Raw genomic sequence first — 14,901 nt, forward strand, 5'->3', positions numbered from 1 at the left:
TGAATGGGGAGAAAACGGAGGTCCTAATCTTTGAGGGTAATTAGGATATCTGGTCAAGGGACTGGTGGCCGCCCTCTCTCGGGGAATGCCCCCTCCCACGCCAGTATGGTAAGAACTTCGGGGTGCTAATGGACACTACTCTTTCCTTTGACCATCAGGTCAATAGGACTGTTTCCACCTGCTGTGGCATTATCAGGATTCTTAGAAAGATCTCCCATTATCTTTCCCCTGAAGCTCGAAAACAGGCTATGGTGGCATTAGTCTCCTCTAGACTGGACTATTATAATGCCCTTTATTTGGGCATTAACAAGAGTCTTATCCATCGTCTCCAAATAGTCCAGAATGCTGCTGCGAAGATGGTTCTGGACCTCCCTAGATTTGCCTCAGCCTCGGCAGCTCGGGATAATTTACACTGGATTCCCATACATTCTAGGATCCCCTTTAAAATTCTATGCCTGTCTCATGGAGCCTTTTATGTCACTGGTCCGGAGGGTATCAAGCTACTTGTACATCTTTATACCCCCAGTAGACCTCTTCGCTCCTCCAATAAAAACTTCCTTGCGGTCCCCAGGTTTGTATGGGCAAAATGGGGAGGTAGAGCGTTTTCCACTGTGGCGCCCAGATTGTGGAACTCTCTCCCCCCTAAGCTCACAGGGCAATCCTCTCTCTCTCTCTCTGTTTCGCAAGGCTTTGAAAACCTGGCTTTTCTCTGAGGCTTACCTATAAAGCTGATCCCTCTGACTGTGTGTTGGATGACCTGCGTTAGCGCCTTGATGCCCTTGGGCTAAGTTGCGCTTTATACGTTTCTGTTCATTCATTCATTCAAATGACATCCTCAATGATATTACATCACAACTCTTTACCCTTATAGCTAAATTAGCAATCTTAGCAGAATGGGTTTGTATGGCTGTAGTGAAAATAAAGAAGTGGCTGGAACATAGAGAACACCCTCAACAAGACCTGGGGCTCTTTACAGAAACATATGAACAACAGAAACCAAAAATTTGTAAAAAGCCCCATCACAAACGTACACTGATCTTTCACATAGTGCATCCACTTTTGTTTACCTATTTTCTCTCATTTCTTTTAAGGACCATTCAAAATAACCAATTGCCAAGTATTAATGATGGACCACTTTTCTATTAAATAGACTAGAAGAATTAGTTACTTAGCTTTGGTAATGCTCTTTCTGGTCGATACGCTATCTAACTGCAAATCCTTCACCGGCAGGTTGGTGCAGGATCTGCGATTAGACAGGGCCTCTACCTGAAAAAGTGTTACCGAAGGTAAGTGACTTGTTATTTTGCTGGATACTCTTAACTGCAGATTCTCGACCTTTAGAATAGATACCAAAGCTGTATCACCCTCAGTAGTGGGTATGTGAAATTACTCAGTCCAAAACATCCTGCAGGACTGAAGGCCAAAATGTCCTTCCCTTTGGTCCTGGTTGTCAAGGCAGTAGTGCTAGGTGAATGCGTGCATTGATGCCCACGTTGCAGCTATTTACAACAAGGGGTGGTGATGGACAGAGTCTCTGAATTAAGCAGAGTACTCTCACCCAGTCAAGAGATCAGGGCTAGATCCAACACCGTTTTTTAGCTCATTGCACCATCCCAGTTTCAGAACCTGGCTGTATGCAAATTAGTCTGTCCCTGGCCCAGTGCATCATGGGAACAGGGCAGACCAGACTACAAAAGCCAATTCTTACACTTGGACTGGGTAAGAGTGGTCTGCTTAATTCAGACACTCTGTTCATCACCACCCCCCTTTTCTGTATCGTTTTTGGCCACTATAGGTGTGGCAGGGTATACTCAGACATGAGTCCCTTTCTCACTGCTCCATCAGGATTCAAGCAAGCCGGGCCGAAGAGGCTGAAATGCCAGAAACCGGTCCCCGGTAGCTTGTCTCCTTTCTGGTGAAGAATTGGCTTTGTAGTTTGGTCTGCCCTGTTCCCATGATGCACTGGGCCAGGGACAGACTAATTTGCATATAGCCAGGTTCTGAGCTGGGATGGAGCAGTGAGATAAATAACGGTGATGGATCAAGCCCTGATCTTTGGACTGGGTAAGAGTGGTCTGCTTAATTCAGACACTCTGTTCATCACCACCCCCCTTTTCTGTATCGTTTTTGGCCACTATAGGTGTGGCAGGGTATACTCAGACATGAGTCCCTTTCTCACTGCTCCATCAGGATTCAAGCAAGCCGGGCCGAAGAGGCTGAAATGCCAGAAACCGGTCCCCGGTAGCTTGTCTCCTTTCTGGTGAAGAATTGGCTTTGTAGTTTGGTCTGCCCTGTTCCCATGATGCACTGGGCCAGGGACAGACTAATTTGCATATAGCCAGGTTCTGAGCTGGGATGGAGCAGTGAGATAAATAACGGTGATGGATCAAGCCCTGATCTTTGGACTGGGTAAGAGTGGTCTGCTTAATTCAGACACTCTGTTCATCACCACCCCCCTTTTCTGTATCGTTTTTGGCCACTATAGGTGTGGCAGGGTATACTCAGACATGAGTCCCTTTCTCACTGCTCCATCAGGATTCAAGCAAGCCGGGCCGAAGAGGCTGAAATGCCAGAAACCGGTCCCCGGTAGCTTGTCTCCTTTCTGGTGAAGAATTGGCTTTGTAGTTTGGTCTGCCCTGTTCCCATGATGCACTGGGCCAGGGACAGACTAATTTGCATATAGCCAGGTTCTGAGCTGGGATGGAGCAGTGAGATAAATAACGGTGATGGATCAAGCCCTGATCTTTGGACTGGGTAAGAGTGGTCTGCTTAATTCAGACACTCTGTTCATCACCACCCCCCTTTTCTGTATCGTTTTTGGCCACTATAGGTGTGGCAGGGTATACTCAGACATGAGTCCCTTTCTCACTGCTCCATCAGGATTCAAGCAAGCCGGGCCGAAGAGGCTGAAATGCCAGAAACCGGTCCCCGGTAGCTTGTCTCCTTTCTGGTGAAGAATTGGCTTTGTAGTTTGGTCTGCCCTGTTCCCATGATGCACTGGGCCAGGGACAGACTAATTTGCATATAGCCAGGTTCTGAGCTGGGATGGAGCAGTGAGATAAATAACGGTGATGGATCAAGCCCTGATCTTTGGACTGGGTAAGAGTGGTCTGCTTAATTCAGACACTCTGTTCATCACCACCCCCCTTCTCTGTATCGTTTTTGGCCACTATAGGTGTGGCAGGGTATACTCAGACATGAGTCCCTTTCTCACTGCTCCATCAGGATTCAAGCAAGCCGGGCCGAAGAGGCTGAAATGCCAGAAACCGGTCCCCGGTAGCTTGTCTCCTTTCTGGTGAAGAATTGGCTTTGTAGTTTGGTCTGCCCTGTTCCCATGATGCACTGGGCCAGGGACAGACTAATTTGCATATAGCCAGGTTCTGAGCTGGGATGGAGCAGTGAGATAAATAACGGTGATGGATCAAGCCCTGATCTTTGGACTGGGTAAGAGTGGTCTGCTTAATTCAGACACTCTGTTCATCACCACCCCCCTTTTCTACACGTTGCAGCTAGACACATATTTAGAATGGGCACTCTGAGTGCAAAAGCACCACCTTGTGCAGGGACCCCCCCATGCACCCACACACTCCCCCAACACATTGGGGGCCCGCAATGGGCCCCCGGAGACATTCTCCGCATGCCTTTCCATGGAGGTCCCACCGCCGCGGAAAGGCTGCCTACTGTTGGCATCATAATCATGCCGGCGGAGCCTGGCCCTGCACCGGCACCATTGTAGCGGTCCAGTTCCGCCCGCTAGGCAGGCGTGCGGACTGGTACCGGCAAAAAAGTGGCGGGCGGAAAATTTCACCGCCCTGCTAATGGGACCAGCGGTTTTCCGGGATGAGATCGCGGGCAGATGTCCACTGCCAGCCCGGCGGTTGCCACCACCGGCCCGGCCACAGCTATTCGTCCGCAATCCTAATAGACCCTTAAGTGCCCCACACTAGTTCCGATCCCGGTGCCTGCTGGCTATTTCAAATGATACGTGCCAAATTGATACAGAGGTTTTCTGGGACTGTTCACTACATTTCTGAGACCATGTCCAATAATGCAGAGGAGTATCTACCCACCATGTAGCTTGCAGTGGACGATACGAGGGCAAAGCTAGTGGATGAAAACATCCTATTCCCAAATGCCTCCATTCCTTTCTACTCTCGGGTAAAGTAGTGGGGAAAGAATTTGGGTTAATTCTGCTAGTGGAGGCCTTTTCCACCAGGCTCTCAGGGGTGGAATGATGTTTTAGAAAAGCAGTGTCACTCAGAGCTGGTTTGTGATGACATGTCGTCTATCGTTTTATTGGTGGACAGGAGCAAGGCTTGGCCCAAGTGCCCATTAGGGTGTTAGTTAGGGCTTCATTGAAAGGCATTAGGATTGTCTGGGTTGCAGCACCTCTGTGAGGTGAGTACATTTGTTTAAGTCAACAGAAGGCAACTGTAGATCTAAGACCTTGGCTACCCGGATAATTACCATTGTAAATGAAGCAGACACTTCTGTGGAATGACCAGGGGGAGAGGCCAGTCCATTGTCAGGGGATGTGTCCAGCTCACTCGCCTCTTGCAGGTTCAGATACATTTTGCTGTCATATCGTGGGGAGAATGCGTCCCCACCATCGCCATCATTCCCAAAACCAAGTTGGCTCTGGTTAGAGTCCTAAGCGATAAATGTTGGGAGTACTGGGGTGGGGGAACTACTAGGTAACGGAACTGTTTTATCAGAGTGCATGAGGGCCAGAAGTGAAAGTATAGAGCTCAAGAGCAGCTAGGGTGAAGACGGACTCCGCTAAGAGGCGGACAGGACAATGCGATTGCCGTCTATCAGCAACGTTGGTGCTAGAGTCGATGGCGCAGGAAACAGCTTGGATCATGCTGCTGGTCGAGAAAGAATATCTGAAGCTGAAGCAGGATATTTACAGAGGGTGCAAAGGGCAGACCCGCTAGCAGTAACCTGAATGGTGGCCTCTGCGAATCAATGGGGTCTGAATGTACCCCAGAGGAAACAGGTAGGGAACCAAAGAAGCAGAGCATGGCCTCAAAATGTTGCAGCATTGTCGACAGACCAGGGTGTTCGGGGTGAATCCAGATCAGTTGCAGAATCGGTGCATCAGTTAGGAACCATAAACAAGACTGTGGGCCATGGGGACATCCTCACAAGGTTGAGAATAAATAGCAAGCCTGGGATGAGGCCCGCTTAGAATTTTTGCGTTTTTTTAAATTTTGGCTTGTCTGAAGACTCGGACGTTGATGCTGACCTGTCGCAGAACCAGCCCCAGGTCCGTGTCCTTAACTCCGAATGGGAGCAAGCTTTACATGACTTTTGACAGGGCTTAGCAATGTAGAGTTAGGCTTCATGCGCCCGAATTGACTAGGGTGCTTTAGGGCACACTGCTCACACGACTGTGTCAAAGCCTTAATCCCAAACAACAAAGACACGTTTATTAGGGCTCTGTCACAGACATTTGTTTGCGACAGTCTCTAAAGGTTTACACCCTTTAGCAGGAGAAGATATGTTCCCTTGCACAATTGTAGGAAATTTAGAAAAAAAAGGCCCTCAAAGGACAAGAAAAAAGTATGACCATCTCTTGGTCTGCGTACGAAGGTGCAAAAAGAAAGGATCTGACGTGAGTGCGCTTTGGTGGTGCCTATATGTGGCTCGAGTTGTCACTTGCGGGGTGGAGCGGAGTTAACCCAGAGTCACACAACGCAGCCTACCGGTTCCAGCCTGGTGCCTGCGGGATATTCTAAAGGTCAGGATTCTGATGTTAGAAGCATCATTCAGAAACATAAAATGGATGTTCATTTTACCAAACAGTATTCAATACCACCGACATGTCAGTAAAAAGGTGGCATAACACTAATGAAGATGAATGTAAAATACATGACTTTTACTAGCACCACTAAAAAACAGTATCAGTTATATCTTTAATGAGAATTTGCTCTACCTGGGCCAGCCGCTGCTGGCTCTCTGCATCTCCGGGGGCCACCAGGGCTTGCTTGGCCTCGTGTATAAGCATGGCAGAGCCCTCCATCACATCTCTTGCTGAGTCTAACATGGCGTTGGCAGCCTGTGGGTCATCTGTGGAGGCTGCCACTCCTCGAGCTGCTTGAGCCAGGGTCTTCAGAGCTTGAGCTGTCTCTCGAGCTGCAACTCCTAGGACAAGAGACATTTTTTGTACTTTCAACCAGTGCAGCGTTTATACTCAATCGATATGCAGGTGTGGTTCCTAAGAGGGTAGACCCCATGTATATTATGCTGCAAAAAATATACGTCCAGGCCTATATTAAAGAAAATCGTATCAAGATAATCTCCAGTGACCGTGGCCAAGCGAAGGAAGAATGGATAATTCTTTTGCAACTACTGCAGTAGAAGTGCAACTATGCAATAGGAATGATGTTGCCTGAATTCTATGTAATGCAAACATATTAACACAACCTGCTCACCAGGCTTCATCTCCACTGTAAGCTAACACTCGTTACCTGTATAGTGTTCATTGCCTTGGGCTGCACATGTTAGCAACTGCGCCATTGACGAGCCAACAGCTTTGGAGGTACTACCCAGATCTTGAGCACACTTCTCTAGCTGTAAAGAGAGAAAAAGCACATTAACCCTACGAGAATAAACAAAAGTACTTTACATAAATGATGGTGTTGAAAGGGTTATGATTTTACCTAACTCCTATATTTCCGATTTGTCCATGAAGCATTTACAGATGTTTTAATTCTTTATTTAGACGTGTGTTCAGCAGAAAGCCCTTTTGGCATTTTAGTGGTGTTCTTGAGCAATGAAGGTTTGTGTGAAACAGAGGCTTACATGTGTATTTAATGGTCCACTCCAATGCAGTACTTGTATCAGTAAGTTCATGCATCCTTGGAGAAAAATTACTTTGAAGTTAGTGAAAAAAGGGATAGAGATCATGTATCTTAAGTTCAACCCCTTTTTTCGGCTAGGAATCGGCAACAATTTAAGCATGTGAATCTATGAAAGATCCAAAGCTTGGCAAGCTACAGCACCTGCAGTAGCAGATCCATCACTTCTACTGGGCAAGGTAAGTGCCAAAACTGTGATGCATCAAAGATCACTTGGCATCAAAGATCACTTGCCATAAATGCCGTGAAAAAGAACCCTAGAAAGAAAGGGGGCTTTAGTAATGGAGAGATGAAAGTAGTGTAGTCACACTGCTTCAATACAGTAGATGGATTAGAAGACTAATTGTATGCAACAGCAGCTCTAAGGAAGATCTTTCACATTAGCATGATTTAAACTAATAATGCAATGAAGGGGATTACTATTGACTACAAAGGACCTCTTTGGCAATATGTGTTTGCTTATGCAATCCTTTATTAAAGCAATATTGATTTTAGCTTAAACTAGTTATTAGTGGCTGCACAAATACATATCCAGTAAATTATAACCCTCAGGTTTGCTGACTCTGGGTTGTATCAAGCAGATGGGGAATGTTACAGCTAGAGCGTGAACGAAAGCAGGGCCTTTTGGCATCTCAATTACCATTACCACATGATAAATGACCAGAACCCTCAGTGATTTTGAATGGGAGTTAGGCTCTGATGGCTAAGGGCTCTGGGCAGCTTTCTGAAATACAAGGCAGCCTGCTGTACATATGGAGAATGAACATGAATCTCTAGAGGAAATGTCAGCATGCTCAACGAGGCAACAGGTCTGAGCACAAAGATGTGTTTTGGTTGAGTAGGATTAGCACATAAATTATCAGAACATTTGTGCAGCTTCTATTTTTGCATCCGAATGGAGCAGATGTCCTGAATCCACAAACAGGAGGCAGTGGAGGAAACGCAAGTAGCATGGAACACTCATGCAAGCCATGCTAAGGATCACACAGCACTGGCGCTGCATCAGCACACGCATCACCACACCACGCACTCATCATACATTTGCCCCAAACAGGTATAGCTGAACACACTCAACCACTTACAAACAATAAATATTGTCAGTCTCACAATGGGGTTAGCCAGTCTCAAGAGATTTTCTGCCAACTTCTAATAGGTGGTACAGCTGAAGAACACACTCAACCACTCCCACACAAAAATACTGCCAGTCTCTCAATGGGGTTTACCCTGTCTCATGCGATATTCTGCCAATGTATAGCACTGGCAGTCTCACACAGGTGACAAATTACCAAGCAAGGAGAAAAAGGAGGCCATAAGACAAAAAGAGACATGTTTAGAAGCATTTGGATGGAGAAAGGGGTGGGCTAGAGAGAGAGAAAGAGGAAATCAGAAAAGGTGATGGTATTTAGGAGAAGCTGCACTTGAAACCTAGTCAGTTGAAAAGACCAATACTGTTAAACAGGTGGATGCATAACAGACAAAATAGTATTATGGTTGTGTGTTGCAACAGACAGGCAAATGTGAGGACTGTATGGCTTGTGGGCTATTTTTGCTATCACTCTCTATTAAACTTTATGTTACAAATATACTACGGTTTTTGTACACATCTGCACTCAAATGAGGTATTTCTGATGGATTCCCGCCCTTTAAATAAAATATTTCTGATAGATTACACTGCATGAATTTGATTTATATTCTCAACTAAATAAATCATTCTAAATAGGTATGAACCTCCTAATAGAGAGATATCAAACAAACAGAAAAACGCAGAAGAAATGCAGCTGTAATTGTCAGACTCCACTGAATTTTCTTTATTTAAATATGTTTTTACCCGAGGTTCAGAAAGCTTTAATAGGTGCAAAAATGTGGCGACATGAGTTACAAAACATATTAAAGAAATGCTATAATCTAAAAACATTGTGGCATATTTAATTTATAAGTGTACTGTAAACTGACTAAAACTATAGTTACTAACCCCAAGGTCTAAAAGCCATTGTCAATCTTAACTGGAAATTACATGACCATAACCATTACATTAGAACCTACATCCCATCTTTTCATGTCTGGAAAACGAGCGAAAGTAATCTGAATGCACACTGCCTTTGAGTTTGGACTGGATTAAACTACTACTGTACCCATCCCTAGTAGCATGTTACTGGCAGAAAAAGAAGTAACCTCATCAACACTCACCCTCTCATTCGCATGTACTTCAAACAATCACACATATTCTCACACAATGAAAACCTCATCAAATTACACGATCAACATATTTTGGCCTTGCCCTGGGACTTTAGTCACTCGCTCAATTGCCTCCAACCAAGTTCCTTTGAATGACCTCTCGTTCTGAGATGTTGAGAAGAAGCTACAGCATCCTTATCAGATTTTAAGTGTGAATATGGAGAAAGAAGAAACATGGTATGCTAGAGGGTTGAGGTTTGGGTGTCGAGAGGCGGCTTGTTAGCCAAAGGTGCTCCAGAAATGGTCTTTCTTATTTTCAAAGAGTAAGATGGATGTGGTTATGAGGTGTCGGGATGGTGGGGATCAGAATGGGCGATAGCAGGGCCTTAGCGGGTGCTTCCGAGATAGGTGGGGGGTGACTCGAGAGCAAACTAGCATTTTGAGAGTGAGGTTTAGATATGGAAGGGAAAGAAAGAGGTAAAGGAGACAAGGATGGTGATCTGGATATGGAGTGGGCAGAAGGGATGAAGTGAAAGGTGGGGGTCATTCAGCAGCAAGAGGAGAATTAGGTCAAGATGCTAACTATTGGAGGCTGTGGACAATTAACAAAATGTGTAGTCGCCTGCTGCAGCCTGGTACTTAGTAAAGGGGGACGATATTTAGTGGGGATAGGAGATTTGGGGTGCATAGAGAAGTGCTTGAGCAAAGATGGAATGATATTAAGTAAAATAATTAAGTGATACAGTGGGTGTTGGGGATGATAAGAAGCTATTTGCCAATGAGGCATGACAAGTGTGGTGCCTCGATGGATTTTTGAGCTGGCCATGGGAGGTCCAGACGTGGTCTGAAGCAGCATTTTTATCAGTACAACTAGATGCAGGGACCAGGAGCCAACATTTTGTGACAATTTTAGCTGTACTCCATTTGAATGTGATGTGGTGGAGATGGATCACCAGATGTAGCATGGGACGAGAGAGAGAGCAAGGGGACTGGGTGTTGTGGTGACAAAGCAGGTGTGAAGGAAGCAGGGAGAGGGAATAAAAATAACTCACAGACCATAGAGGATTCTAACTTGTGTAAATCAATTAAAGAGATTCCTGGAGGAAACATGCGTCTAAGATTGGAATACAGAAGTCCTGGTAAAGTAGAGTAGAATAAAACAAAGAGCTGGCGAGGAGCAATATAATTACTGTCTAGGGCATGATATGGGCAGAAGCTGCTGTACGTGACGGTAAGATCTTAGGTAACTGTGCAGCAAGTAGGAAATGAAAGGCCGCTGGTGGCCTACAACGAAGAGCATGCCAAAGGAGTCTTAAAGGATAGTAGAACATCAGGTGAGGCTTGACTCCTGAATGCCAAGCATGAAATCCCGAGTATTGCTATGGGTAAAAGAATTCACCATCCATTATCACTTACTGTTTCTCCAGGAAGTGGTTTCAGTTGACTGTCTGTGGCGGCCATTTTAGCATCCTGGAGTTCGTTTTTTAGTGTCTCGACAGTGTGCAGAGCAGAGTCAATTTCCATGGGCCCGCAAGCTTCATGAGCCTTGCAAGGAGCAATAACAGGAAAGAAACATTGGGACAAAAAGGTCAATTACCTCTGCCTATGAATTACAAATAATACAGCTATATGTGCTGAGATCCCTCTACACAAATATTAGTTTAACAACATGAGTAGGCAGGCAGGATACAACACCGATGACATAATTTAACCAATTGTTTCCATGATCTTTTAAGAAACACTGACATTTAAATAAAACACATTTCTAAGCATGGCCCTATCCAACTCTCTTAGGTACACCAACGCTCTTAGTGTGGCATAATACTCATCCCAGCGCGCACTATGCTTAATCACTAAAAAAGTACAAAGACGAATGTAATGTTTCCAAAAACAGCTTGGAAGAATGGAATATGCCTTACTAAAGATTTGCTCAGTTTCTTTTTCATACTTTTACACTACCACTCTATAAAAATACACTTTGTAAATTGAAATAACTTTGACACTGCAAAAAGGTAGTTACTCTAAATATACATGTGGTCATTCTACGTTCTTTGAATATTGTAGAAAGCTCAGTGATGGAGAACTGTAGAACAAGTTACTTATCTTCGGTAAAGCCTTATCTGGTAGAGACTCTTATCTAGTCACAGATTCCTGAACTTAGAATTATCCCCAGGAGTTGGACTGATTCAGGGCATTTTTTATGAGAAGTACCTTTGCGCACCGGTAGGTGGCGTCGTTTGGCTAGGAGTGCCAGCTGCATCCATGCCAGAAATGACATCCACGGTGTCTATATAAGCGCCACCCCAGCGCGCTGACGTCAGTTTCTTTTCGCAACTTTCCACACCAGGAGAGCGAAGTCACAAAAAAGACTCACCATGGGGGAGGAAAACTAGCGTGCTGAAAGGTAAAGCCCTGTCCCTAGAAATAAGTTTGCACTGTTTTACCAGTACTAAGCATATAGTGTAGGTTAAGTGAAAATTAACCACACAGTGTAGTTATCAAAAATATGCATTTATTATAAACACTCACTAACACATTGGTATATCTCCTACCCGGAGATATAATCACAATACACACAATCCTTCAATAGTAGGACAGGTAAGTAGCACAAATACACAGTGGTCTCCAGGGGGGGACCAAACCATATACTAAGAAAGTGGATTGCCAACGGCGACTGAAGTTGGGACTGGACCCAGAAGACGTAGAAGAGCTGAGGACCAAAGGAACCACCCAAAGTAAGTACCCAGGAATCCCACGGAGGTCGTGTGAAGAGTGGAAACACGACTGTGTGCTCAACACAAGTCAATGAGTAGGTCGCGGTTGCATTTTTCAAGAAGGAGGACCTGGTGGACCATGAAGAAACCCCGTGGAAGTTGTAAGGTTGGAGAGTCACCCCACCAGTGGATACTCCAGGAAACAGGATACCTACACCAGGGAAGCCAGGTGCTTAGGTGTGAAGTGACTTCGGAAACCGCCATAGACCACAATGGAGGACTTCAGTGAAGATGCCGCTAGTGAAGAAGGTGAAAGAGTCTGGTAAAATACAAGGGTGGATTCTTGAAGAGGAGTACCTGTAAGCAGAGGGGACAGAGTCTATGCCACTTGGAAGTGACCAGGAGGCACGGAAGACCAATGAGCACTGATGAACGAAGATGCAGTAGAGTTAACAGTGACCTTGTCGCTGATGTTCTACGCAGACCAGGCAATACTGTGGAAGACCAGGAGTCATTCACAAGCTGTCCCCCATCGGAAGTTTAGAGCTAGGGGGTCAGCGTCGGGCTGGAGAACAAACAAGCCTTGGCAGCAGCAACAGACGAGGAAAACGAAGAAGGTGCAGTGTCGGGACCAGCAAGGTCCAAAGAATTCACTAAGTGCAGGAGGGTCAGAGCAGGCCCTAAGCAAATACTGGAGCCAAAGAAGACCCTCAAAAGTACCCATGGACTGAAGGCACAGGAGTCATAAGAGGACCTTAAGCAGCTCACCAGGAATGCAGGCCCACTGTGCAGAGGATGCGATGAGGATGAAGATCTAGGTAGCAGGAGATGCTGAACTTCTTGGACCCCGAAGAACTCCGGGAAAGTCAAGAAGCATTGGCAATGGCCAGTCGACTTGGTTCACAGGGGTACTGTTCCAGCGGTTCCGACGGGGAATACCGATTTCAAACTTGCTGAGAAGAGAGTACAGGACTCAAGGGCGTGGCAGAACCACCACCTGTGTTGCTGATCATTTTGGAGTCCGCAGGACGTCAGGAGCAGCATACCTGTCATCTTAGCTGCAGGGGAGTGACTCATTCACTCCAAAGGAGATTCCTTCAGGGGTCAATATTGGCTACAGGCCTGGAGAGGAACCTGGATAGAGCACAGGCACAGACGACGCAGAAGACTGGCAGGAAGACAAGACCAGGAGCAGGTGGAGTCTTCAAGATGCAGTCTCGGTTCCAAAGCATAGTCCAAAGTGCCCGGGTTGTTGAATATGAAGTGGTTTCAAATCTGAATCTTGTCCCATGACAACTGAAGAGCCACCCACAGGTAAGCCCTTAAGTGCCCAAAGAAATGGTTTGAGACGATTCAGGGGTGCATCCCAGAGGAGGGGCTGGACAGAGGGGAGGATACTCCCATGTCCTTAGTCCAGTTTCGTGCCAGAGCAGAAGCCAACAGCTCCCTGAACTGGTTCCAACTGGAGTATGCAAAGAGGATACCAAATGTGCCCTTCAAAGCCGTCTGGTGGTGCTGGCAAGCGCACCCACCCCAGCCCAATACACCAAGTCCTATCTGGGAGGTGGTAACACTTCCCTGTGCCAGGAAACCTTTTGTTCTACCTTTCCCTTCTTGAACCTGGTTAAGCAGCAGGAAGGCAGAACAGTGTCTGTGGTCGGAAGCAGCGCTAGCTTGCTGTTAGACCCTGAAAGGCTGGTACCTAGAATACAGGGGGGAATCCTGGGGGGAGCCCCCCAGTACATGGGCTCCTACATCCAACACTGGAATAGGTGTTGGGGTATGATTCCAACAGGTTTGATACCAAATATGACCCGTATTGGTGCAGCTAATATATAGACAGACATCTCGTAATTGACTTGACACCACTATATTATTTAATGGCTGACTGCACTTACAAAGCAGGGAACAATTGACTCCTAGGTTTGTAGGCAGTGTCCAGCTAATGTAGGTCACCCTCACACTTATAACCAAGCACCCTGTCATCAGGATTGAAAGGCCTACCTTAGGGGTGACTTATAGGTTTTTAAATGCAGTGACCTCAGACATAAGGAAACAATGGCAGGCCTGTAGTCACAGTTTGAGTGGTCTCTCATGGGTGGCATAATATATGCTGCAGCCCATGGGAGAACCCTGGTATACCTATTCTCTGGGTACCTCAATATCATATCCTAGGGATATAGAAAGGTACACCAGTAGCTAATAATGAAGGCACCAAAGTACTTACCGTAGTCCAATTTAAGGAGACAACACAGTGACTGGGGTCCTGATTAGCAGGATCCCAGTCAGACTAGTCAGAAAACAGAATGACACCAGCAAAAAGTGGGGGTAACCATGAAAGCAGATTCTACTTTCCTACATTGGGCACCAGGCATTTCCCCAGGAGGATGGAGGGGTGGGGGCCATTTTGGTAGTCTGGCAGTTTTTTTTTAGCAGTGAAGCGTTATTTAAAAGCAATGCAAAGTTCTGTGTATATTAAGCAGTTTTAGGGCAACAATAAAAGTGTCAGGTTAACTTTGGTGATTAAGGTACGTGATGGAGAGAGATGGGAGTTTTGTCTAGTGGCAGTTTTGACTTATCTAATGAAGTGCACAGGTTTAATATGCATGCTACAAAGAACGTGTACAATGCATATCAAAGAACAATATTTTATGTGTATAGCTCAGTGGGTTACAGCTTTTGCCAGAGATTGTTTTGTGCAGTTCACAAGATACAATTGTAATCTAGCACAGTGAGCTTTGAGCTGCCATCAAAGAGATGCATGCAAGCTGCATGGTAACAGTCATAACATGGTTTTGGTCCAGTCTTTCATTGTCCTGATATTGCCTAAAACGTTTTGTTTGGGTGGAAATAAATTCTCATAATTCAACACAACCCTAACCAATGTATTTTCTGAATCTTGAGTTTGTGCTTCTCTAGACCAAGCACTAAAAAGTGCCTACCAGTATGGATGCCATGTAAATCCTACATCTTGTAGTCCCCTTTGCCTTATGGAATATTTTCTGTACACTGATTTACACATGTATGATTCTATATCTCTGTATGTGTGTGTGTGTGTGAAGTAAAGTGTTCCGATACTCAACCTTGGTATGAGAGTGCTATAAAACAAATACAATACATGTAAGAGAGGGGCTATGGAGAGATGAGAG

General features: G+C 45.6%; 1 protein-coding gene across 2 annotated transcripts in view; it reads right to left on the reverse strand.

Annotated features, from left to right (window-relative positions):
• The window catches only part of TLN2 (talin 2), a 1,508,116-nt gene that overhangs the window by 405,833 nt on the left and 1,087,382 nt on the right, over window positions 1-14,901 (reverse strand). For both annotated transcript variants that reach the window (XM_078684194.1, XM_078684193.1), the window contains exons 29-31: window positions 10,455-10,583; window positions 6,474-6,576; window positions 5,939-6,147 (exon numbers count right to left, since the gene is read on the reverse strand). In XM_078684194.1, the coding sequence (XP_078540320.1) occupies window positions 5,939-6,147; window positions 6,474-6,576; window positions 10,455-10,583 (441 nt within the window). The remainder of the gene's footprint in view (window positions 1-5,938; window positions 6,148-6,473; window positions 6,577-10,454; window positions 10,584-14,901) is intronic.

This window comes from Lissotriton helveticus, chromosome 3_2 (genome assembly GCF_964261635.1).
Source record: "Lissotriton helveticus chromosome 3_2, aLisHel1.1, whole genome shotgun sequence".
Taxonomy (NCBI): Eukaryota; Metazoa; Chordata; class Amphibia; order Caudata; family Salamandridae; genus Lissotriton; species Lissotriton helveticus.